The sequence below is a fragment of the Opisthocomus hoazin genome, chromosome 29 (assembly GCF_030867145.1).
Source record: "Opisthocomus hoazin isolate bOpiHoa1 chromosome 29, bOpiHoa1.hap1, whole genome shotgun sequence".
Lineage (NCBI taxonomy): Eukaryota > Metazoa > Chordata > Aves > Opisthocomiformes > Opisthocomidae > Opisthocomus > Opisthocomus hoazin.
Window position 1 is genome coordinate 1098877 of NC_134442.1, and position 19433 is coordinate 1118309.

General features: G+C 55.4%; 1 protein-coding gene across 1 annotated transcript; it reads left to right on the plus strand.

Annotated features, from left to right (window-relative positions):
- Positions 1–11444: 11444 nt before the first annotated feature.
- LOC142364757 (acrosin-like) lies at positions 11445–13519 on the plus strand. The gene is made up of 4 exons (XM_075444883.1): positions 11445–11623; positions 11957–12200; positions 12546–12668; positions 13154–13519. The coding sequence occupies exons 1-4, from the start codon at positions 11445–11447 to the stop codon at positions 13517–13519; spliced, it is 912 nt and encodes a 303-aa protein (XP_075300998.1).
- Positions 13520–19433: the final 5914 nt, after the last annotated feature.

A 19433-nucleotide genomic window follows, 5' to 3' on the forward strand; every position in this document is an offset into this window, starting at 1 on the left:
TGATGCACAAGGCAAACTACAACAGAAAGAGAAAGCATGCTGGGTAGACGCATCACACAGTGCGCATGTGCTAGGACAGAAGATGAGTTTTGTTCCAGAGTGTCCTGGGTTTGGCCAGGACAGGGTGAATTTTCACCGGACTCCAGGAAGGGGCACAGCTGGGGGTGCTGACCCCACCTGACCAAACGGAACAGGGTATTCCATAGCATGTGCCACCATGCTGGGTTCCAGTGGGGGGCAGCTGGGTGCGGGAACTCACTCGCGGCTCGGGAGCGCGGGCACTGGTCCGGTCCAGGAGAACGACTCTCTGGGTTGGGCGGTTTGTCTTGTGCTTTTCTCCTCATCTGTAACGTTGTTGTTGCTGTTCCCTCTGTTTGCTGTTCTGTTAAACTGCCCTTATCCCCACCCACCAGTTTTCTGCCTGTTTCTTTCCATTTTCCTCCGCACCCCGGCGGGGGGGAGGGGTGGCCACATGGCGCTTTTGTTGCCGGCTGCAGCCAAACAAGAACATTAAATATGGCACACAAGTGTGGCGCGGAAATAACAGCAGGGCTGAGAAGCGGGAGTTAAAACAGTTTTCTTAGATTTTGTTAAATTATGTTATAATCATTTTTCTGTGTCAGTTAAATAGTCGCCGATAAAAATGTTTATGACTTTGATCAAATGTCTCTGGTATTTAAACCCATATTTGCTTTATGTGTTCGTTGCCGTGCTGTTTATTACCTCGGGGAAAAAGTCAGGCAGACGATTTTACTGTACTGTATGATATCGACTTATGACATGATAACATCACTGTGCATGAAATTAGGCTTGTATTTGCATGCGGCACTGTGGTCATTTCTGTACCTCGGATCCCATCCCGCTCCCTTGCAGCACGCCCAGTGCCTGGGCACTGCCAAGCCCAGCTGAGAGACTGCTCGCGAGAGGGCTGGGCTCACGCCACAGCTTCCTAGCAGCCTCCCGCCCGACACTCCTTGTGCCCAAGGCGTGCTAGGGCAGTCGCACCCTCCGTAGCGCTGCCTTCCTCTCTGCCCTGTGCAGCAGAAGGCAGGCAACTGCTGGGCTGCTTGCAGCACGGGGCTGCGCTCCCTCTGACCCCTCTCTCCACCTGCCTTGCAGGCACATCACTATGTGGCACGTGGTGATCGGGGCCAGCCACTTGACTCAGCTGGGCCCTGAGACCCAAGTGCGCACTATTAAGCGGCTACTGGTTCACGAGCACTACTACAACATCACGCAGAGGAACGACATTGCCTTGCTGGAATTGGACCGGCCTGTCCTGTGCGGCTACTACGTGCAGCTTGCCTGTGTGCCCGACGCCTGGCTGAGAGTGTCGCAGCTGAGAAGCTGCTACGTCAGTGGCTGGGGTTCCACGACTGCAAGAGGTGAGTTCCCAAAAGGGAGTGGTGTCCTGAGCGCAGGCTGGGCACACTGGGGAGGCGGGGTGGGCTTCCTGACAGCAGAGGCGAAAGCCAGAGTCGGGCTGCGGGGTGCATGCCGATGGAGAGGTGGGCCTGGCCCATTACCCCAAGCAAGACAGAAGGGAGACAGCAGCGGCACAGTGCCTCTGGAGACGCAAAGCCCAGCCCTAGGGCAGGGCTTCAGCCAGACGCCGGCGAGGGGAGGGGGGAGGAGAGGAGAAGTGGCAGCGAGCTGCTGGCTGTTAACTCCTTTCTGTGCTGACAGCTGGGGGACCAAGTTATGTCCTGCAGGAGGCCAAGGTCCGCCTCATTGATATCAAGCTCTGCAACAGCAGCCGCTGGTACGGAGGGGCCATCCACAGCCACAACTTGTGTGCTGGCTATCCGCAGGGCGGCATCGACACCTGCCAGGTAGGAGCGTGCTACAAGTCCACCCCCAACAGCACAGGCAGCCCTGTGGCAACCGCCCAAACCTGCCCCAGCGCGTGCTTTGCCTGGCAAGTCAGCCTGCCACTGCTGGGTCCCCTCCACTCTTGGGGTTCACCTCCCCTTGCCCAGATGCAGGTCCTTGCCCAGTGCCGCCCTTGTCCCAGAGGCCTGGCTCTCTGCCCACAAAGCCCATCTAGTGCTCTTGGCAGCCCACAGCTCCAGAGCCCAATCCTACAACATCCCCCTTCCACACATCCAGGATCACTGTGCAAAGAGGACAGAGAGAGAGCGCTGCCTGACTGGCCCACCACCCCCTGCCAGACAAGCTTCTGTAGGCTCCAGCACCTGAGCAGAGCCTTTCTGTGCAGTCAGGACAGCTCTGGCAGCTGCTGCAGGAGAGAAGGAGCCAGCCAGAGTGCTGACAGGGGCCACCCAACACCACCTTAACCCTCTCTCCTCCGCTGCAGGGTGACAGCGGTGGTCCTCTGGTCTGCAAAGATAACACCTACGACTACTTCTGGCTTGTTGGAGTGACCAGCTGGGGGAGAGGCTGTGCCAGACCAAACCAGCCTGGAGTCTACACCTCCACGCAGCACTTCTACGACTGGATCCTGCTACAGATGGGACTGCGCTCAGCAAGAAGAGATAGTCCAACAGCACGGCCATGGAGTCATTTTCTCTCCACCTCAAGCCCCTCTCAGAGGCCAAGGCCAACACCAGCACCAACACAGTCGGGCAGCATTAGCTCCTGTCCATTTCCACGCCAGAAGCTGGTGGAATTCTTTACTCTTCTGAAGGAGCTCCTGCAGTTCCTCAGGGGAAAAAAGGCTTGAGGAGCAGGATCAACAGGAACCAGCGCAGGCTGCACTGGACCATGATCATTTCCTTCTGGGGCAATGCCTGCTGCTCCAAAGGCAGCCTCAGCATCAAAGGCCTGCTCTGTGCTGCCCGCTCTCCTCCCTGTGGAGGATGAAGCATTAAGAGACTGGGGACGTGAGCAATCCAGCATTTCTCTAGAAGGCCATGAAGCCTTAGCCTAAGGCCGCAGAGCCTTAGCATAAGGCCGCAAGGGCATCCAGAGGACAAACTGCGGTTGGAATGAGGAAGTAAGAATGCAGAGACAAACAACTCCCAGATGCCGAAGAGGAACTTGCGGCCTACAAGAAGGCCACGAGCAGTGCACGTGATCTAGTGACGCACACCAATCATAATCGAGTTACTACGTGAGTTAAATTGATTATCACCAATGGGGGATCGCCGCGTATGTAGTGGGGAATATAAAAGTGAGCTATCTGAGGCTAATAAACGGCTTGTACGTGATTACATTGATCATCGTGTCGAGTCCGGTTCTTCCTCCGCAACAATTCCCAGTGCACACAAATGCTGAAGCTGACTTAGTTCTTGGAATAAAGTTGCCAGGTTTCACAGTTAACCGTGCCTGAGTCCAATTCACTCTCGTGCGCAAGGCAAGCATTTCCACGCCCGGCAAAATGGGGCTGCAGGCAGTCAAGGAGGGCACAAAGGGCAAGAGTCGCTCAGAAGGGCTGACACCATGCCTGGTCAGACAGGAGCGTGCTCAGAGCCACCATGGCATGAAGAAGACTGGCACATTGAGGCTAGAAAGAGGATGCAAAATAATGATGTGACGTGCAGACAACTCTGGGGATGATGATTAGGACCTGGTTGAAGCCTTTGCTAAATGGAAAGATGAAAGAAAGCTGGCAGGAGTTACAGTGCCATGAGGAAGAGTCAGATGTCACCAGAAGTTAAGGGGGAATGGTGTGAGAGGTGGCCAGACTTCAGCAATATCTGAAGGAAGAGCTGGGGTCATTCTGGGGTCAACATCACGAACAGGAACGACATTGCCTTGCTGGAATTGGACCAGCCTGTCCAGTGCGGCTACTACGTGCAGCTTGCCTGTGTGCCCGACGCCTGGCTGAGAGTGTCGCAGCTGAGAAGCTGCTACATCAGTGGCTGGGGTTCCACGACTGCAAGAGGTGAGTTCCCAAAAGGGACTTGTTTGGCAGGCACAGAGTGACTTCTGCCAGCCCAAGCCCTTACCAAGAGAAACAAGTCCTTCAGCTTCACCTCAGGCAGGCCGGCGTTTCACTGGTCATTTGGCCAACAGAGAAAGTGATGGAGGAAGGTGGGGTCATCCCAGATCACAAAACAACTCTTCTCCAGAGCTGAAACTCAGCTTCTGGAATCTCCTGGCTCCTAGTCCTGGATAATGTGCTTGATACGTCTGGGCTAGGCTCCTGAATCGTGAAGAAAAAGTTTTTCTTTGTGTAGGGGTGGCGCGACCACAGGTATTTCCAACATATTGTACAACCTCTCTTCTCCAGGAGAAACCTAGACTGAGAGAAGAAATGTGGAAATATCACCAGAGGAGGAGAGAGAAGGAGTGTGAGCTCGGGAAGGTGTGGATGCTGACAAGAAGCAGGTGCTCAAATGTTACTGCTTTGCACACACCCTGTGTGCTCACCTTCTCCCAGAATCCCACAGCTGTGTAGCAGGAGGCTTTGGTAGGGCAGTGTCAGCCTGACCTCAGCCGGGGCCTGGAGCAGAGCCTGCCCCTCCGACACCAGCATGGCTGCCTGGCAGCTGGGTGGGAAAATGGGAAATGGCAGCCCCCGGGGGAAGCAGGGTTGCCCGGGGAGTATCCCAATGCCATCCCTTCCCAGCAGCCCAAGGCAGCACAGCGCATGCTGACCCCGGGTGTCCTTACAGCAGAGCCCCAGCTGCCCCGCTGGAGCACAGAGACCCCGAGGGGAGGAGGAGGGGAGACGCTTTAGGCAGCCTGCCCCCTCCCCAGACACCCCCGGGCATGGAAAGGCCCCGCGCCCTGCCAAGCCGGCGAGTCGCCAATCGTGCCGCTGTGCAGAGGTGGCTACCTCCTGCGTGCTCTGGGCTGGCGCAGCCTTGCCCTGAGCCAGGGGAAGGTTCCCTGTGCCTCAGTCCAGAGTCCTCACCTGCAAAGCCTCATTTTCCGGGCCAAAATCCTCATTTTTGGGGCCCCAACCTGTCTGTTCTTGCCCACAGCCGCGTATTTCCCTGTCCCACTTCACCGCTCTCCACAGCTTCCCCAGGAGGGGACGTGAGAGGGAGGTGCTGAGCTCTGCTGCTGGGGTCCAGGGACAGGACGCATGGGAACGGCTCAGAGCTGCGTCAGGGCGGGTTCAGCTGGGCTCAAGAATCCGTTTCTGCACCGAGAGGGCGGCCGGGCGCTGGGACAGGCTGCCTGAGAGGCGGTCGGTGCCCCCGGCCTGTCCGTGCCCAGGAGCCCTTTGGGCAGTGCCCTCCATGCTCTGCTGTCAGGCCGGGCCAGCCCTGCAGGGCGGGCGGTTGGACGGGGCGATGGCTGCGGCTCCCTCCCCAGCGGAAGCTCCCTGCTCTGCCGTGCCCACAGGGTCACCGCGAGCACCCAGCCCACCCTGTGGAGTTCATCACCACATCGCCTGGGAGCAGGGCAGGCACCGGCGGAGGGGAGAGCGGCCCCTCAGGCAGCCAATAGCGGAGAGCAGCACCTCAGGGGAGGGTGGGCCCCACACCATGGCAGAGCGACAGCCCAGGTAGCCAATCAGAGGTCACATTTCAAATGAAGGGCAGGCACCCAGCGGGGCAGCCTGAACGCAAAGGGGGCCAATCAGAGGCAGCGTCACCTCAGGGGAGGGTGGGCACTGCATCTGGGCAGAGTGACAGCACTGTCAGCCAATGGCAGGTCATTCCGTCAGGTGAAGGGCGGGCACTGCAGCCCAGCAGCCTGACCACCCGGGGTCCAATCAGAGGCAGCAGCACCTCAGGGGAGGGTGGGCATTGCATCTGGGCAGAGTGACAGCCCTGGCAGCCAATGGCAGGTCATTCCCTCAGGTGAAGGGCAGGCACTGTAACCCAGCAGCCTGACCACAAGGGGGCCAATCAGAGGCAGCAGCACCTCAGGGGAGGAGACTGACAGCCCTCCCGACCTCTGCCGGCCAAGACTACATGGGAAGGAGGCGGGCCCTGCTTGCAGCCAGGCCCAGCTTCACCATGGCTCCTGTGGGGCCTGCCCCGAGGCCACGCAGCCCCTGGACCAGGCCCAGGGCCCCTCCTCCCCCCTTCCACCGCTCCTCTCTGTCTCCTCTGCACCCCCCAGCTGTTCTGGAACCCCCCGTCTCCGTGATGCTGAGGCCGCCGGGGTGGCGGTGGGGTGGACAAGGCTGGGTGGGGGTGATGCTTGCCCTGGGGCCATCGGCTCCCCCACATCCCCTCCGCGCAGCCCCAGCGACCCCGCAGCAGCCTGCAGGGTGGTGAGGAGGGGCAGGACGTGCCTGCCGTCCAGTGTCTGCCCTGAGGTGGCGAGAATGGGGGGGATGTCGGGCTGGGGTCTCCCCCCCGAAGCAGGGAGGTCCCAGGGCTGATGCTCTCCCCCATCCCCACAGCTCCTGCACATCATCTCCTTCCTGACGCTGCCCGCCCTGCTGAGACGGGGCCAGACCTGCCCTTGCCTCCACGAGGGCTGCGACAGCGAGGCCGCCTGCACCTCCTCTGCACCGCTCTCTGCCCCGCCGCCGCCAGTGCCTGCCCCTGCAAGAGGGCCACCATCCTCAGCTGTGAGTCTGTCATTGCCAAGGGACGGGGTGGGGGTGGCGCTTGGTCTCCAGGACTCATCTTTAGTGTCCAAACTTTTATTGTAGGTTTTAATGCCTTCTTTTTAGGACCCAAAGCCTCCTTTTTAGGGTACAAACCCTCATTTCTAAGTTCCAAACCCAACTTTTAAGGTTCAAATGCTCATATTAAGGGCTCAAAGCAACATTTTGATGGTGCAGAGCCTCCTTTTCAGAGTCCAAAGCATTGTTTATAGGGTCCAAAGTCTCCATTTATGAACCCAACCCTCATCTTTAGCTTCAAAAGCCTGCTTTTCAGGAGCCAAAGCCTCCATGTAGAATGAAAACTGCTCCTTTAGACTTAGAAGTCTTGTTTGTTTAATGTCCCAAGCTTCATTCTGAGGGTCTAAAATCCCATTTCAACAGCACAAAGCCCTGATTTTAAAACCCAAAGCATCACTTCAGGGCTTAAAATCATCAGAATTTCAGGGTTCAATGCCTCAATGTAATTTCCAAAGCCCCATTTTCAGGGCCCAGTGCTCCATTCTTAAGCCCCAAGCCATCCTTTGGCGGGTCTAAACTCTACTTTGGAGGGTCCGAAGCCCTCTTTTACACCTGAAAGCCTCCACTGGAGTGCCCAGAGCCCTCTATTTGGGACGAAATCTCCATTTCTGGAGGCCATGGAGGAACCAAGTCGTTCCCCTCCTTTTCAGGGTCTAAAGCGTTCTTTGTAGCATCTAGCCCATCCTTTTGAGTGCCCAGAGCCCCATTTTCAGGGCTGAAGCCCTCATTTATGGGATCCAAACCTGTCTTTTATCACTCACAACCTTCTTTTAGGGCCCACAGTTCCATTTTGAGGGTCCTAACTCTCATTTTGGAGGCAGAAAGCCTCTTTTTAGGCTCCAGAGCTATATTTCTAGCATCCAAAGCATCATTTTGACTTTCCAAAATCTTAGCTTTGGTGGCAGAGCAGAGAGCAGCCTGGTTCCACTAAGCGCAAGGCTGCTCTCCCGCCTCGGCTGCCCTCAGCCCGCCGTTGCTCTGCACACCGCTGCCCACGCGATGACCCACAGAGGTCCCTTCCAACCCCTAACACACCGCCCTGGCAGTTTGCCTGTGGAGCGCTGGGGACAGCTGCCCAGGGGAACGGGGAGATGGCTCTGCCCCGTCCTGCTGCGAGAGCAGGGCTCGGCCCTGGTGCTGAGGGCACTGAGCGTCTGCCTTGCTGCTCTCCAGCTCCTCCGGCGTGCGTGGAGCCCTCCGTCACCAGGCATGGGAAGTGTGCGGCTCCAGCGTACGCACCCGTGGGTGTCCCAGGGCACACGTGGAGATCCCGCCTGGACCCGGGGAGTGACAGCTCTGCAGCCGCTCGTTCAGGCGAGGTGAGCACGCTTTGTTTTTGCCCTGCGTTAGTGGGGCACGAAGCACTCAGCCCAGCCCTTGAGCGAGCTGTGCATGCTTTCAGCCAGCTGGCACTTGTGCCGCTGCTCAGGAGAGCCCCTGCAGGTGAAATTGCCACCTTGGCTTGAAGAACAGGCCAGCACTTCCCTGCTCTTGGGCTGTTGTCCTCTGCCCTCGGTGATTCCTGCCCTGGCAAGTCCAAGAGACGCCTCTGTGAATGCCCGCCTGTGCAGTGCGTGTCCTTCTGGCCTGGGGCCGTCAAAGCAGATCTCCCTGCAGCTAAGTGATGGCTGGGAAATGCGTACCCTTGCAGCCCCAGTGTCCTCCAGTGACAACCTGCTGGTCAGCTGAGTCACCAGGGCTGGCTCAAAGCCTGCACAGCGGGACGAAACTGCTGCCTCACAAGACCTCTTTCTGTCCTACAAGAGGTCGATGGTGATAGCACCATCTGGAGGGCCCAAAGCCTTTTTTTAGGGTGCAAACCCTCCTTTGCAGGGTCAAACCCTCATTGATAAGTTGCAAGCTTCGCTTTTACAATTCACAGACTCTTATTAAGGGACCAAAGCATTCTCTTGAAGGCCCAAAGTCTGATTTGGGTGTCAAAGGGCTCCTTATTAGAGTCCAAAGCCTTATTTGTAGGGTCTAAAGTCTCCTTTCATGGCACCAAAGCCTCATTATCTGGATCCATAGCCTAATTTAGAGGATCCAGTCGGCAAGCTGGAGGGTCCAAAGCCTCATTTTAGCATCCAAACTGCTCATTTTGGGTACAAAGCCTCACTTGTTTAATGACCGAAGCCTCATTTGGAGGCTCCAAAGACCTGTTTTTAGCATACAGAGCCCTAGCTTTTGGCACCAAAACATCATGTGAGGGCAAAAGTCCTGATTTGAGGGTTCAGCATCTCATTTTCATTTCCAAAGCCTTATTTTCACATCCCAACGCCCCATGCTTCAGGCCCAAACTCTTTTTTGGAGAGTCCAAAGTCTCATTTCTAGGGCCAAACCCCTCTTACAGCTCTAGGCCTGCACTGGAGTGTTTCGTTTTATGGGGCAACAGAGGAACCAAGAGGTTCCCCTCCTTTGCAGGGCCCAAAGCGTCATTTGTAGACACTCTCCACCCATTTTAGGTCCCACAGCCTTATTCGCAGGGCGAAAATCCTCATTTTTTTGGGTCCAAAGCTGTCTTTTATTAGCCATAGTCTTTCTTAGGGCACACCGTTCCCTTGTTAGGGTTTAAACCCTCACTTTCAGAGCAGAAAGCATCTTTTTAGGATCCAAAGCTCTATTGGTAGTGACCTCCCCAGGGCCAGGACTCTGCGCTTCCCCTGGCTGCACTTGTTGGGGCTCTGCTGGGGCAGGGTGCGACCCTGGGCTGGTGCAGAGAGCAGCACCACGTCGTGACTCTGTGCAGGAGCAGGGTTTTGGGTGCCACCATCGCGAGGCTGCGCCCAGCAGTGCAGGCTGGTCGGGGAGCAGCGCCCCGAGACGTGGGGGCAGAGGGTGCGGGAAGAGGGGGACAGGCGTGGGGTGCTGAGCGATGGGGCACGGGCTGGCCCTGGAGACCCCCGGGCTGGAGACATCTGCCCCAGGACCAGTGCAGAGCTGCAGGCCTGGAGCTGGGCAGCACTTGCCTTGGGGGAGAACAACAAAATAGTGCCTGGCATGCGCAGAAGGACCCCTCAGCGTTCACATCCCACCCCTCCCTGTAAAAGAAAAGCTAAAAAGGGTGAGGACAGCAAAGCCATCTGCACTGTTGGTAACACTGAGACTTTTTCTGTCATTTGCATGCGTTTCTTGTATTTGGCTAATGGGATCTGGGAGCCCTTGAGGGCCAGCGTGTGGCGCAGCTGGTGGCCCAGTCCTGGTTCGGCCGTCTGGCGAGGGCCCCTCCAGGGTCCCTGGTGTGGTGCTGGCCTCTTGTTGGCTGGAGAGTCCTCGGAGCTGCTGGTGCTCCTCTTTGGGGGTGGCCGTGGCCCCCCGGGGGCGTTCCCTGCCCCAGCTGGTAGTGGAGGGCCTGGGCACAGCCTCCCCAGGCTCCTCCTGGGACTCTTCTTGCTCCGTGGGGATGGCAGCGGGAGCAGCGGGGCAGCTGCCAGGTGCCCACCAACAGCGGCGCAGGAGGTGCCGAGGAGCTCGTCCGTGCCGGATCTCGCAGGGCTGCCGGGGGAGGCAGAGACCCTCCTCAGGAGGCAGCGGGGTCGGGGGCATCTTGGTCAACATGGCCATGATGGTGTCTTCCACCATAGCTGCCTCCAACCCCCTGTTGTCAAAGATCTGCTCCAGCTTCTGCTGGACCCAGGGCTGCAGGATCTGCAGGAGCATTGGGTGGTTCTGGAAAAGGTTCATCCCGTTCGGGATACAATATAATACAGACAATAATAAACTGTATAGCGCAGTCCCATACCTACCATACCCACAATACCCACAATGGCTGCAAAACAATAAAAACTACACAATACGTACTGTACAGAGCAATGCATACTCTACATACAGTAAACGACATGCAACATATTATAAAACAAAATACCTTAGAAAACTAAACACTCGAGAATGACCAAGCGCCACCCCCACCCCGTCCCTTGGCAATGACAGAGCCAGCGTGGAGCGTGCTCCATCTGTGTTTCGCTGTGCTTTGTGCAGGACAGGATGGCAGTGCTTGGCTATGCTTGGTTGATTTGGCTTGCACATCCCTGCTTGCCTGCCGCGGCTGTAAGCAGATTGGCTCTTCAGCCCCCAACCAGGTGCCTACTGCCTGTAGTAGTTCCGTTCTGCGGTGTCAGTTTCTTTGGGAAGGACCTGGTGGCAAGCGGCTGCGCAGAGCGGGGTGGCAGTGAACTTCCCAAAGAGGCTATGGTGCCACACTTGGTTTTCCCGGCTAGCTGTTAGCAGGCAGCACTGGGAGGCAGGCGCTGCTGCCTGCCACGAGGTCTGCAGAGCCTCGCCCCGCAAGCAGAGCATTCAGCGGGGGTCTGCTGGGGGTGTCCGAGCCCAGCTTCTGCCTCCCCTCCTGCTCGGAACCCTCCATGTTGCCCGCCCCCCCCTAGAATCCACCGTGCCCAGCACCCGGAACCAGCCACTCTGTGACATCAGCCACGGGGCCAAGGGTTCCCTGGGCAGCGGGACTGCTGCAGGCACTACGTCGGCTCCTGCACTGCTGGCCACCAGCTCTCGCTTGTTGCAGCTGCCACGTGCCGCTGGCAGCCATGAATTTTCTCCCCGTCCTGGTCCTGCTGGCCGTGTGCTGGCCGGCGTACGGCATGTGGGACAACTGTGGGTAAGTGGCCCGAGGCTCTGGGAGGGAGCTGGGGCAGCCCTTGTGGGCTTCACTGGCGGGTGCTCGCTTTTCCCCCTGGCCACACCAAAGCTTCCCAAACGCCATGTGGGAGCCTCAGTTCCTTGCCAGCAGCCAGGCCGCTGGCACAACTCGCCTACGGGGCTCAAGCACAAACAGGGGTAGATGGACGCATGCCCCACAGGGTTCCGCGGCCCTGCTGTCCATGCAGCGCCTGGTGGGGGGGAAGGGGGCTGACCTGCAGCCTCAACAGCAGCAAGCCACCGAGCAGGACATTCATCAGTTTCTGCTTACAGAGGGACCTGCGGGCACCGGCCCATGGATTCTTACTACGGCATGTCACGCGTCGTGGGTGGCACCGATGCCCAGCTAGGGGCCTGGCCCTGGATCGTCAGCATCCAGAAGCCCATCATAGGAGGCATGGCGCATGTCTGCGGAGGGTCGCTCATCAGCCCACAGTGGGTGCTGACAGCAGCCCACTGCTTCATCACGCCCGGGTAAGGAGGACCAGGGAACAGCCCCACAGCACTAGCACGTGCCCGCTCCACAGCAGCACGTGCTAGCGCCATCCCGCTTCCCTGCAGCACGCCCAGTGCCTGGGCACTGCCAAGCCCAGCTGAGAGACTGCTCGCGAGAGGGCTGGGCTCACGCCACGGCTTCCTAGCAGCCTCCCGCCCGACACTCCTTGTGCCCAAGGCGTGCTAGGGCAGTCGCACCCTCCGTAGCGCTGCCTTCCTCTCTGCCCTGTGCAGCAGAAGGCAGGCAACTGCTGGGCTGCTTGCAGCACGTGGCTGCGCTCCCTCTGACCCCTCTCTCCACCTGCCTTGCAGGCACATCACCATGTGGCACGTGGTGATCGGGGCCAGCCACTTGACTCAGCTGGGCCCTGAGACCCAAGTGCGCACTATTAAGCGGCTACTGGTTCACGAGCACTACTACAACATCACGCAGAGGAACGACATTGCCTTGCTGGAATTGGACCAGCCTGTCCTGTGCGGCTACTACGTGCAGCTTGCCTGTGTGCCCGACGCCTGGCTGAGAGTGTCGCAGCTGAGAAGCTGCTACGTCAGTGGCTGGGGTTCCACGACTGCAAGAGGTGAGTTCCCAAAAGGGAGTGGTGTCCTGAGCGCAGGCTGGGCACACTGGGGAGGCGGGGTGGGCTTCCTGACAGCAGAGGCGAAAGCCAGAGTCGGGCTGCGGGGTGCATGCCGATGGAGAGGTGGGCCTGGCCCATTACCCCAAGCAAGACAGAAGGGAGACAGCAGCGGCACAGTGCCTCTGGAGACGCAAAGCCCAGCCCTAGGGCAGGGCTTCAGCCAGACGCCGTGGAGGGGGGGGGGAGGAGAGGAGAAGTGGCAGCGAGCTGCTGGCTGTTAACTCCTTTCTGTGCTGACAGCTGGGGGACCAAGTTATGTCCTGCAGGAGGCCAAGGTCCGCCTCATCGATATCAAGCTCTGCAACAGCAGCCGCTGGTACGGAGGGGCCATCCACAGCCACAACTTGTGTGCTGGCTATCCGCAGGGCGGCATCGACACCTGCCAGGTAGGAGCGTGCTACAAGTCCACCCCCAACAGCACAGGCAGCCCTGTGGCAACGGCCCAAACCTGCCCCAGCGCGTGCTTTGCCTGGCAAGTCAGCCTGCCACTGCTGGGTCCCCTCCACTCTTGGGGTTCACCTCCCCTTGCCCAGATGCAGGTCCTTGCCCAGGGCCACCCTTGTCCCAGAGGCCTGGCTCTCTGCCCACAAAGCCCATCAAGTGCTCTTGGCAGCCCACAGCTCCAGAGCCCAGTCTTGCAACATCCCCCTTCCACACATCCGGGATCACTGTGCAAAGAGGACAGAGAGAGAGCCCTGCCTGACTGGCCCACCACCCCCTGCCAGACAAGCTTCTGTAGGCTCCAGCACCTGAGCAGAGCCTTTGTGTGCAGTCAGGACAGCTCTGGCAGCTGCTGCAGGAGAGAAGGAGCCAGACAGAGTGCTGACAGGGGCCACCCAACACCACCTTAACCCTCTCTCCTCCGCTGCAGGGTGACAGCGGTGGTCCTCTGGTCTGCAAAGATAACACCAACGACTACTTCTGGCTTGTTGGAGTGACCAGCTGGGGGAAAGGCTGTGCCAGACCAAACCAGCCTGGAGTCTACACCTCCACGCAGCACTTCTACGACTGGATCCTGCTACAGATGGGACTGCGCTCAGCAAGAAGAGATAGTCCAACAGCACAGCCATGGAGTCATTTTCTCTCCACCTCAAGCCCCTCTCAGAGGCCAAGGCCAACACCAGCACCAACACAGTCGGGCAGCATTAGCTCCTGTCCATTTCCACGCCAGAAGCTGGTGGAATTCTTTACTCTTCTGAAGGAGCTCCTGCAGTTCCTCAGGGGAAAAAAGGCTTGAGGAGCAGGATCAACAGGAAACAGCGCAGGCTGCACTGGACCATGATCATTTCCTTCTGGGGCAATGCCTGCTGCTCCAAAGGCAGCCTCGGCATCAAAGGCCTGCTCTGTGCTGCCCGCTCTCCTCCCTGTGGAGGATGAAGCATTAAAGGACTGGGGACATGTGAGCAATCCAGCATTTCTCTAGAAGGCCATGAAGCCTTAGCCTAAGGCCGCAGAGCCTTAGCATAAGGCCGCAAGGGCATCCAGAGGACAAACTGCGGTTGGAATGAGGATGTAAGAATGCAGAGACAAACAACTCCCAGATGCCGAAGAGGAACTTGCCGCCTGCAAGAAGGCCACGAGCACTGCGCGTGAGCTAGTGACGCACACCAATCATAATCGAGTTACTATGTGAGTTAAATTGATTATCACCAATGGGGGATCGCCGCGTATGTAGTGGGGAATATAAAAGTGAGCTATCTGAGGCTAATAAACGGCTTGTACGTGATCACATTGATCATCGTGTCGAGTCCGGTTCTTCTTCCGCAACCCTTCCCAGTGCACACAAATGCTGAAGCTGACTTAGTTCTTGGAATAAAGTTGCCAGGTTTCACAGTTAACCGTGCCTGAGTCCAATTCACTCTCGTGCGCAAGGCAAGCATTTCCACGCCCGGCAAAATGAGGCTGCAGGCAGTCAAGGAGGGCACAAAGGGCAAGAGTCGCTCAGCAGGGCTGACACCATGCCTGGTCAGACAGGAGCGTGCTCAGAGCCACCGTGGCATGAAGAAGACTGGCACATTGAGGCTAGAAAGAGGATGCAAAATAATGATGTGACATGCAGACAACTCTGGGGATGATGATTAGGACCTGGTTGAAGCCTTTGCTAAATGGAAAGATGAAAGAAAGCTGGCAGGAGTTACAGTGCCATGAGGAAGAGCCAGATGTCACCAGAAGTTAAGGGGGAATGGTGTGAGAGGTGGGCAGACTTCAGCAATATCTGAAGGAAGAGCCGGGGTCATTCTGGGGAGAGGACTCTGGCAGGGACAGCTGTAGCCAGGAAACCACTGCAGTAATGCCACGCAAGGCCAAGATGACCTAGCTAACAGCCCCTGAAAGACCCAATCTGTTCCCAGATGTGACAGACCTGGGAGCAAGGGGGACTAGTAGGCGGGGCTAGGTCCCTTGATTGGGAGGAGACAAGGGCAGAGAAAGTGAGGAGCCAAGGAAGTCGAGGGGGATGAATAAGTGTGGAAAATGGAGAGAAGGGGGGCTCAAGAAGCTCGTCCTTGAGCATAAGCAAAGTGCCGGTTGCTTTGCTTGTTTGGCTGAACCCTGTCCCTACTCCCCACAGCCTGTCCGACCTTCTTCTTGAGAGCCATTCCACATCCTTTTCTGTGTGGCCCCGCTCTGTACCTGCTAGAGGGGTGGGTCTAGCGGCCTGGCTGCTGGCGATGGCAGAAGGGAACACAGGTCATAGGGACCCCGCAGTTGGAAAGACCGAGTGTCTCGGGCCAGCTCCTGGTGGGAGCGCTGTGTGCGTGCGCAGTGCACTAGCGAACCTGAAGCTGGCCTAGCTCTCGAGCAAGAGGACAGAGACCTTTTCAGTCCCGTGGGTGGCATGTGGCTGCAGCCTACCTGACTGATCAGCCCCAGCATTCACAGACCTTACAAGAGGACCAGGCCTGCCAACCACCGGCCACATCTCCACCTGCTGGAGTCAGGAAGGACTTGGAGGTGCTTGACCACGCATACCCCGAGCTGCTTCCCACCTAGGCACGTCCCCTCTGCACTACCTGTTTGGGGGCTGTGGTGATTAGGGACAGGGCTCAGCCAAACAAGCAAAGCTGTCTCTGCCAGAGTGCTCTCCCCAGAATGACCCCAGCTCTTCCTTCACATATTGCTGAAGTGTGCCCACCTCTCACACCATTCCCTCTTAACCACCTGCAAAAATCTGCTGCTGGCATCACAGAGTATCCACAGAAGACAAGTGACGTTCTCCAAGGCCACCTTCTGCCTGCTCTAAGCAGATATCGAGCACCACCTTCAGGTCAATTTTTGAAAACCAAAGCAGCGTGGAGTGCGGTTTGTTTGGGGACGTCTTCTAGTGCCTATGAAGCCATGCTGCTTCCAATTGCACGTCTGTGGCCACGCATAGCAGGCAGTGCGACTGCCCGCACCAGTGTTGGCCCAGAAGAGCAATGTAGCTGGTAGACCCTCAGTCTCAACCTGCCATCTGGTTCACCTCCGTTTCTGTCTTGTCTCCTGTCTCTCAGTGCTCTTCCCTCTGCCAGGCACTCTTCCCAGTCACTCCATCACCTGCCAGTGCCTTTCGCTGTTCTCGTGTTTCGATGGCAGGTGGTACCTTGAAAGCACTGTCCCAGCCATGGGACCTGCACCTATTTCTCTCCTTTCGCCTCTTTGTGCTCTGGCTGCGCGACACTTTCTTTGACCTCAGAGGCCCTTTGTGCCTGGCTCTCTCCTGCTGCTAAAGCCTGTTCCTGCAAGAGAAGAGGCAATTAGTTGGTGTCTCCTCCCTGCTATCTCACCTGCATCTCCCTGGCCTGGGCAGCTGGTGGGAACTGTCACCATCAGCCCCAGCTGTCCTAGAAGTCCTCTCCTGGCTCTGGGTGTGCTTGGCATCGAACGTGGTTCCTGAAGGAGAAGAGCAAAACTCCAAGTAACTCCTGGGCACCAACCTGCTGGGAGAGCTCATTTGAAGGCAGGTTGGCAGCAAGCCCCAAGGCTGCTCCAGGGGTGCTCCCTGTCCCGAGCTCAGCCACAGGTCCCACACCCGGCTCTCTTGTTACCAAGAGGGATTTGCTTGCATTTTCCTTTTCTTGTAATTCGTGCGTGGGTGCTGGGAAAAGAGGCAGCAGAAGGACGCACTGGCTAAAACCCCTTCTTACTGCCAGCCATAAAGGTGCCTCTCGCCTGGGAGCACGAGAAGGACCCCGTGTTACCACTCTCCATTCCTTACAGGCAGTCTGAAGACTATTCACATATTCATTTTCATACACCACCAAAGTTTTAGCCTCATGTCCCAGCAGTTTGTTTAGAAAAACGTACAATTTAAAAACGTTTTAGAATATCAAGACACCATCTGAAGTCTCCAGCGATGTCTGAAATGTTTTGAGTTGGCTTTGTCCTGTTTCCTTAGATGCTGAAATATAAGTTAGAACAGCACCACACTCGATCACTTCTCATTTTTTCACATGTCACACAGTGGAATAGAGATGAGAGATCTCCCAGGGAAGTGACAAAAAAGCGGGCCCTGAGCTGGAAGCCACGTGTAGCTGTGTCAGCATGGCACTGTGCTCAGAGCTAAAATCAGTACAATACATAGGCAACCAAGCAGCTCTTTCTGCAAGGTACAATTCCATGTCATACTGACAGAAGTAGATCGTGAGAGTGCCTTGCAATTCTTAAAATGCACAATATTGCATGGCATAGACATGTCTGTTGTCTTTGCCTGCAGCAGAAGGCTGGAGTGGAAGGAAGACACAGAGGGGACTCCTCACAGAGTCAACATGGAATGAGTAAGAAGAGGGGAAAAAAAGTCCCAGAAGCAAAGGTCAAACACATCACCAAGGCATTAAGCTTATTAGCTTGCGGTGCGGTACAGACTGCTTGTTTTCTTTAATAACACTCGATTTTGATTGTGATAAACCACAATACAAACCAAAACACCATACAGCAGTCAATGCAATAAAAAATACAGTACGTACAATAAACGCAACGCCAGGCCCTGCAATACATACCATGCAACTCAACACATACGATACGTACAATACAACACATGCATTACAATAATGCCGTAGCATGACATACAACACAATATAGGATACAACACCAGCACCACAACACAACACGCACAGCACATACAATAGAAAATACAACACACGCATCACATACAACACATGCTACAGCATACACTGTGTACTGCATACAGTCAAATGCATACAGTACTAAAGACAATACAAACCACAATACAATGCCTACAACACAAACACAGGATATAGACAAGGCAATCTACGCCGCACCATGCAACACCGTATCATCCAATACCATACAACACACAGTAGGCACCACACGATAAACAATACAATACCGACACAGCATGCAGTACATACAATGCCTGCATACAGTACAGTGCATACCCTAACCTTCATCAAATAGAATACAATAGATACAGTGCAGAACATAAAATACAATACACCATATACCATACGTGACAGACAATGCAATGCATACTAGACAATACAAATCCCAGTAGTCGAGAAAATACAGTACAAGAAACACCATTCCATATATTCTGTACAAAATAATACATAAAATACCTACAATAAAATCAATGCCTTACTGTACAATACATTAAAGAGAACACATAAAATACATTATGACACATAAAATACATAAAATGCAATACAAAATGCAGTGTAACATTATACCATACAATACCATACCATACAATAGATAACATACAGTACACTATAATACAAACTAAAATACAAAGAGTACAATAAAAACCAGCAGACCATACCATAGAATACAATAAACCCCATACTGTATATACCATACAGCACATGCAATACTTACGAAAAATAAATACCATACCATGCAATAGAATACATACAGAAAATGCCATACCATAAAATAAAGCGCAAAATTCACTCAGCCTTCTCTCCCTAGACTCAGCTTTGTGCCTGTGGATGGAGGCTGCCCATGCTTCACAGACTCCCATGCCCCATGGGCCAAGTGCCCACCCCTCCTCTGCCACTCCTTGGTACACTTCATGCTTCACACTTCTGATCTTCAGAGCACTGCACCAATATTAACTAATCTTCTCTCAAATTTCTTTTACCTTCTTCCACATACGCTTCCTGTGTTGTTGCCTCATGAAGATGTCTTTGGCCTGCTCTTGTCCCTGAATTGTTATTTTTTTACTTTGAATTTGATATGTTATATAATCTGTGGGGTTGATCCCGGGGTTTGATTTATCTTGAAGATCTCAAAATGCAATCCAGCCTTACAATCGATCTATAACAAATGAAGGACTATCTTGACATTGCAATAATAGATAAAACAGACTGTCTGAAAGAGGCTTGTGTGCAGCTTGGGTATTTGAGAGGACTAGACTGAAGAAATTCAGAACTGTCATAACATGACTGCACTAACTTTTCTGGTAATTGTCTGAACCAGTATCAACTAAATTTTGAAAAAAAAAAGCATGTTGGAGGTTGATCATAGAATCACAGAATCACAGATGGTAGAGGTTGGAAGGGACCTCTGTGGGTCATCTAGTCCAACCCCCCTGCCCAAGCAGGGTCACCTACTATAGGCTGTAGAGGACCTTGTTCAGGTGGGTCTTGAATATCTCTGAGAAGGAGACTCCACAACCTCCCTGGGCAGCCTGTTCCAGTGCTCTGTCACCCTCAGAGGGAAGAAGTTCTTCCTCATGTTCAGACGGAACTTCCTGTGCTTCAGTTTGTGCCCGTTGCCCCTTGTCCTGTCACTGGGCACTACTGAAAAGAGCTTGGCCCCATCCTACTGACACCCACCCTGCAGATATTTGTAAGTATATATTAGGTGCCCTCGCAGCCTTCTCTCTTCAGGCTGAACAAGCCCAGCTCCCTTAGCCTCTCCTTATAGGAGAGATGTTCCAGTCCCCTCACCATCCTCGTAGCCCTTCGCTGGAGTCTCTCCAGTAGCTCTTCATCTTACTTGAACTGGGGAGCCCAGAACTGAACACAGTTCCAGATGGGGCCTCACCAGGGCAGTGTGAAGGGGAAGAAAATCCTCCCTCGACCTGCTGGCCACACTCCTCCTAATGCATCCCAGGATCCCATTAGCTTTCTTGGCAGCCATGGCATACTGCTTGCTCTTGGTTAACCTGTCGTTCACCAGGACAACCAGATCCCTCTCCGCACAGCTGC

Excerpts from the sequence above, each read along its gene's own strand:
- LOC142364757 (XM_075444883.1), top strand. The coding sequence starts at position 11,445 with ATGGATTCTTACTACGGCATGTCACGCGTCGTGGGTGGCACCGATGCC. Across the intron at positions 12,201-12,545 it reads GAAGCTGCTACGTCAGTGGC|CAGGAGGCCAAGGTCCGCCT; the intron begins TGGGGTTCCACG and ends AGTTATGTCCTG. Across the intron at positions 12,669-13,153 it reads GCGGCATCGACACCTGCCAG|GGTGACAGCGGTGGTCCTCT; the intron begins GTAGGAGCGTGC and ends CCTCCGCTGCAG.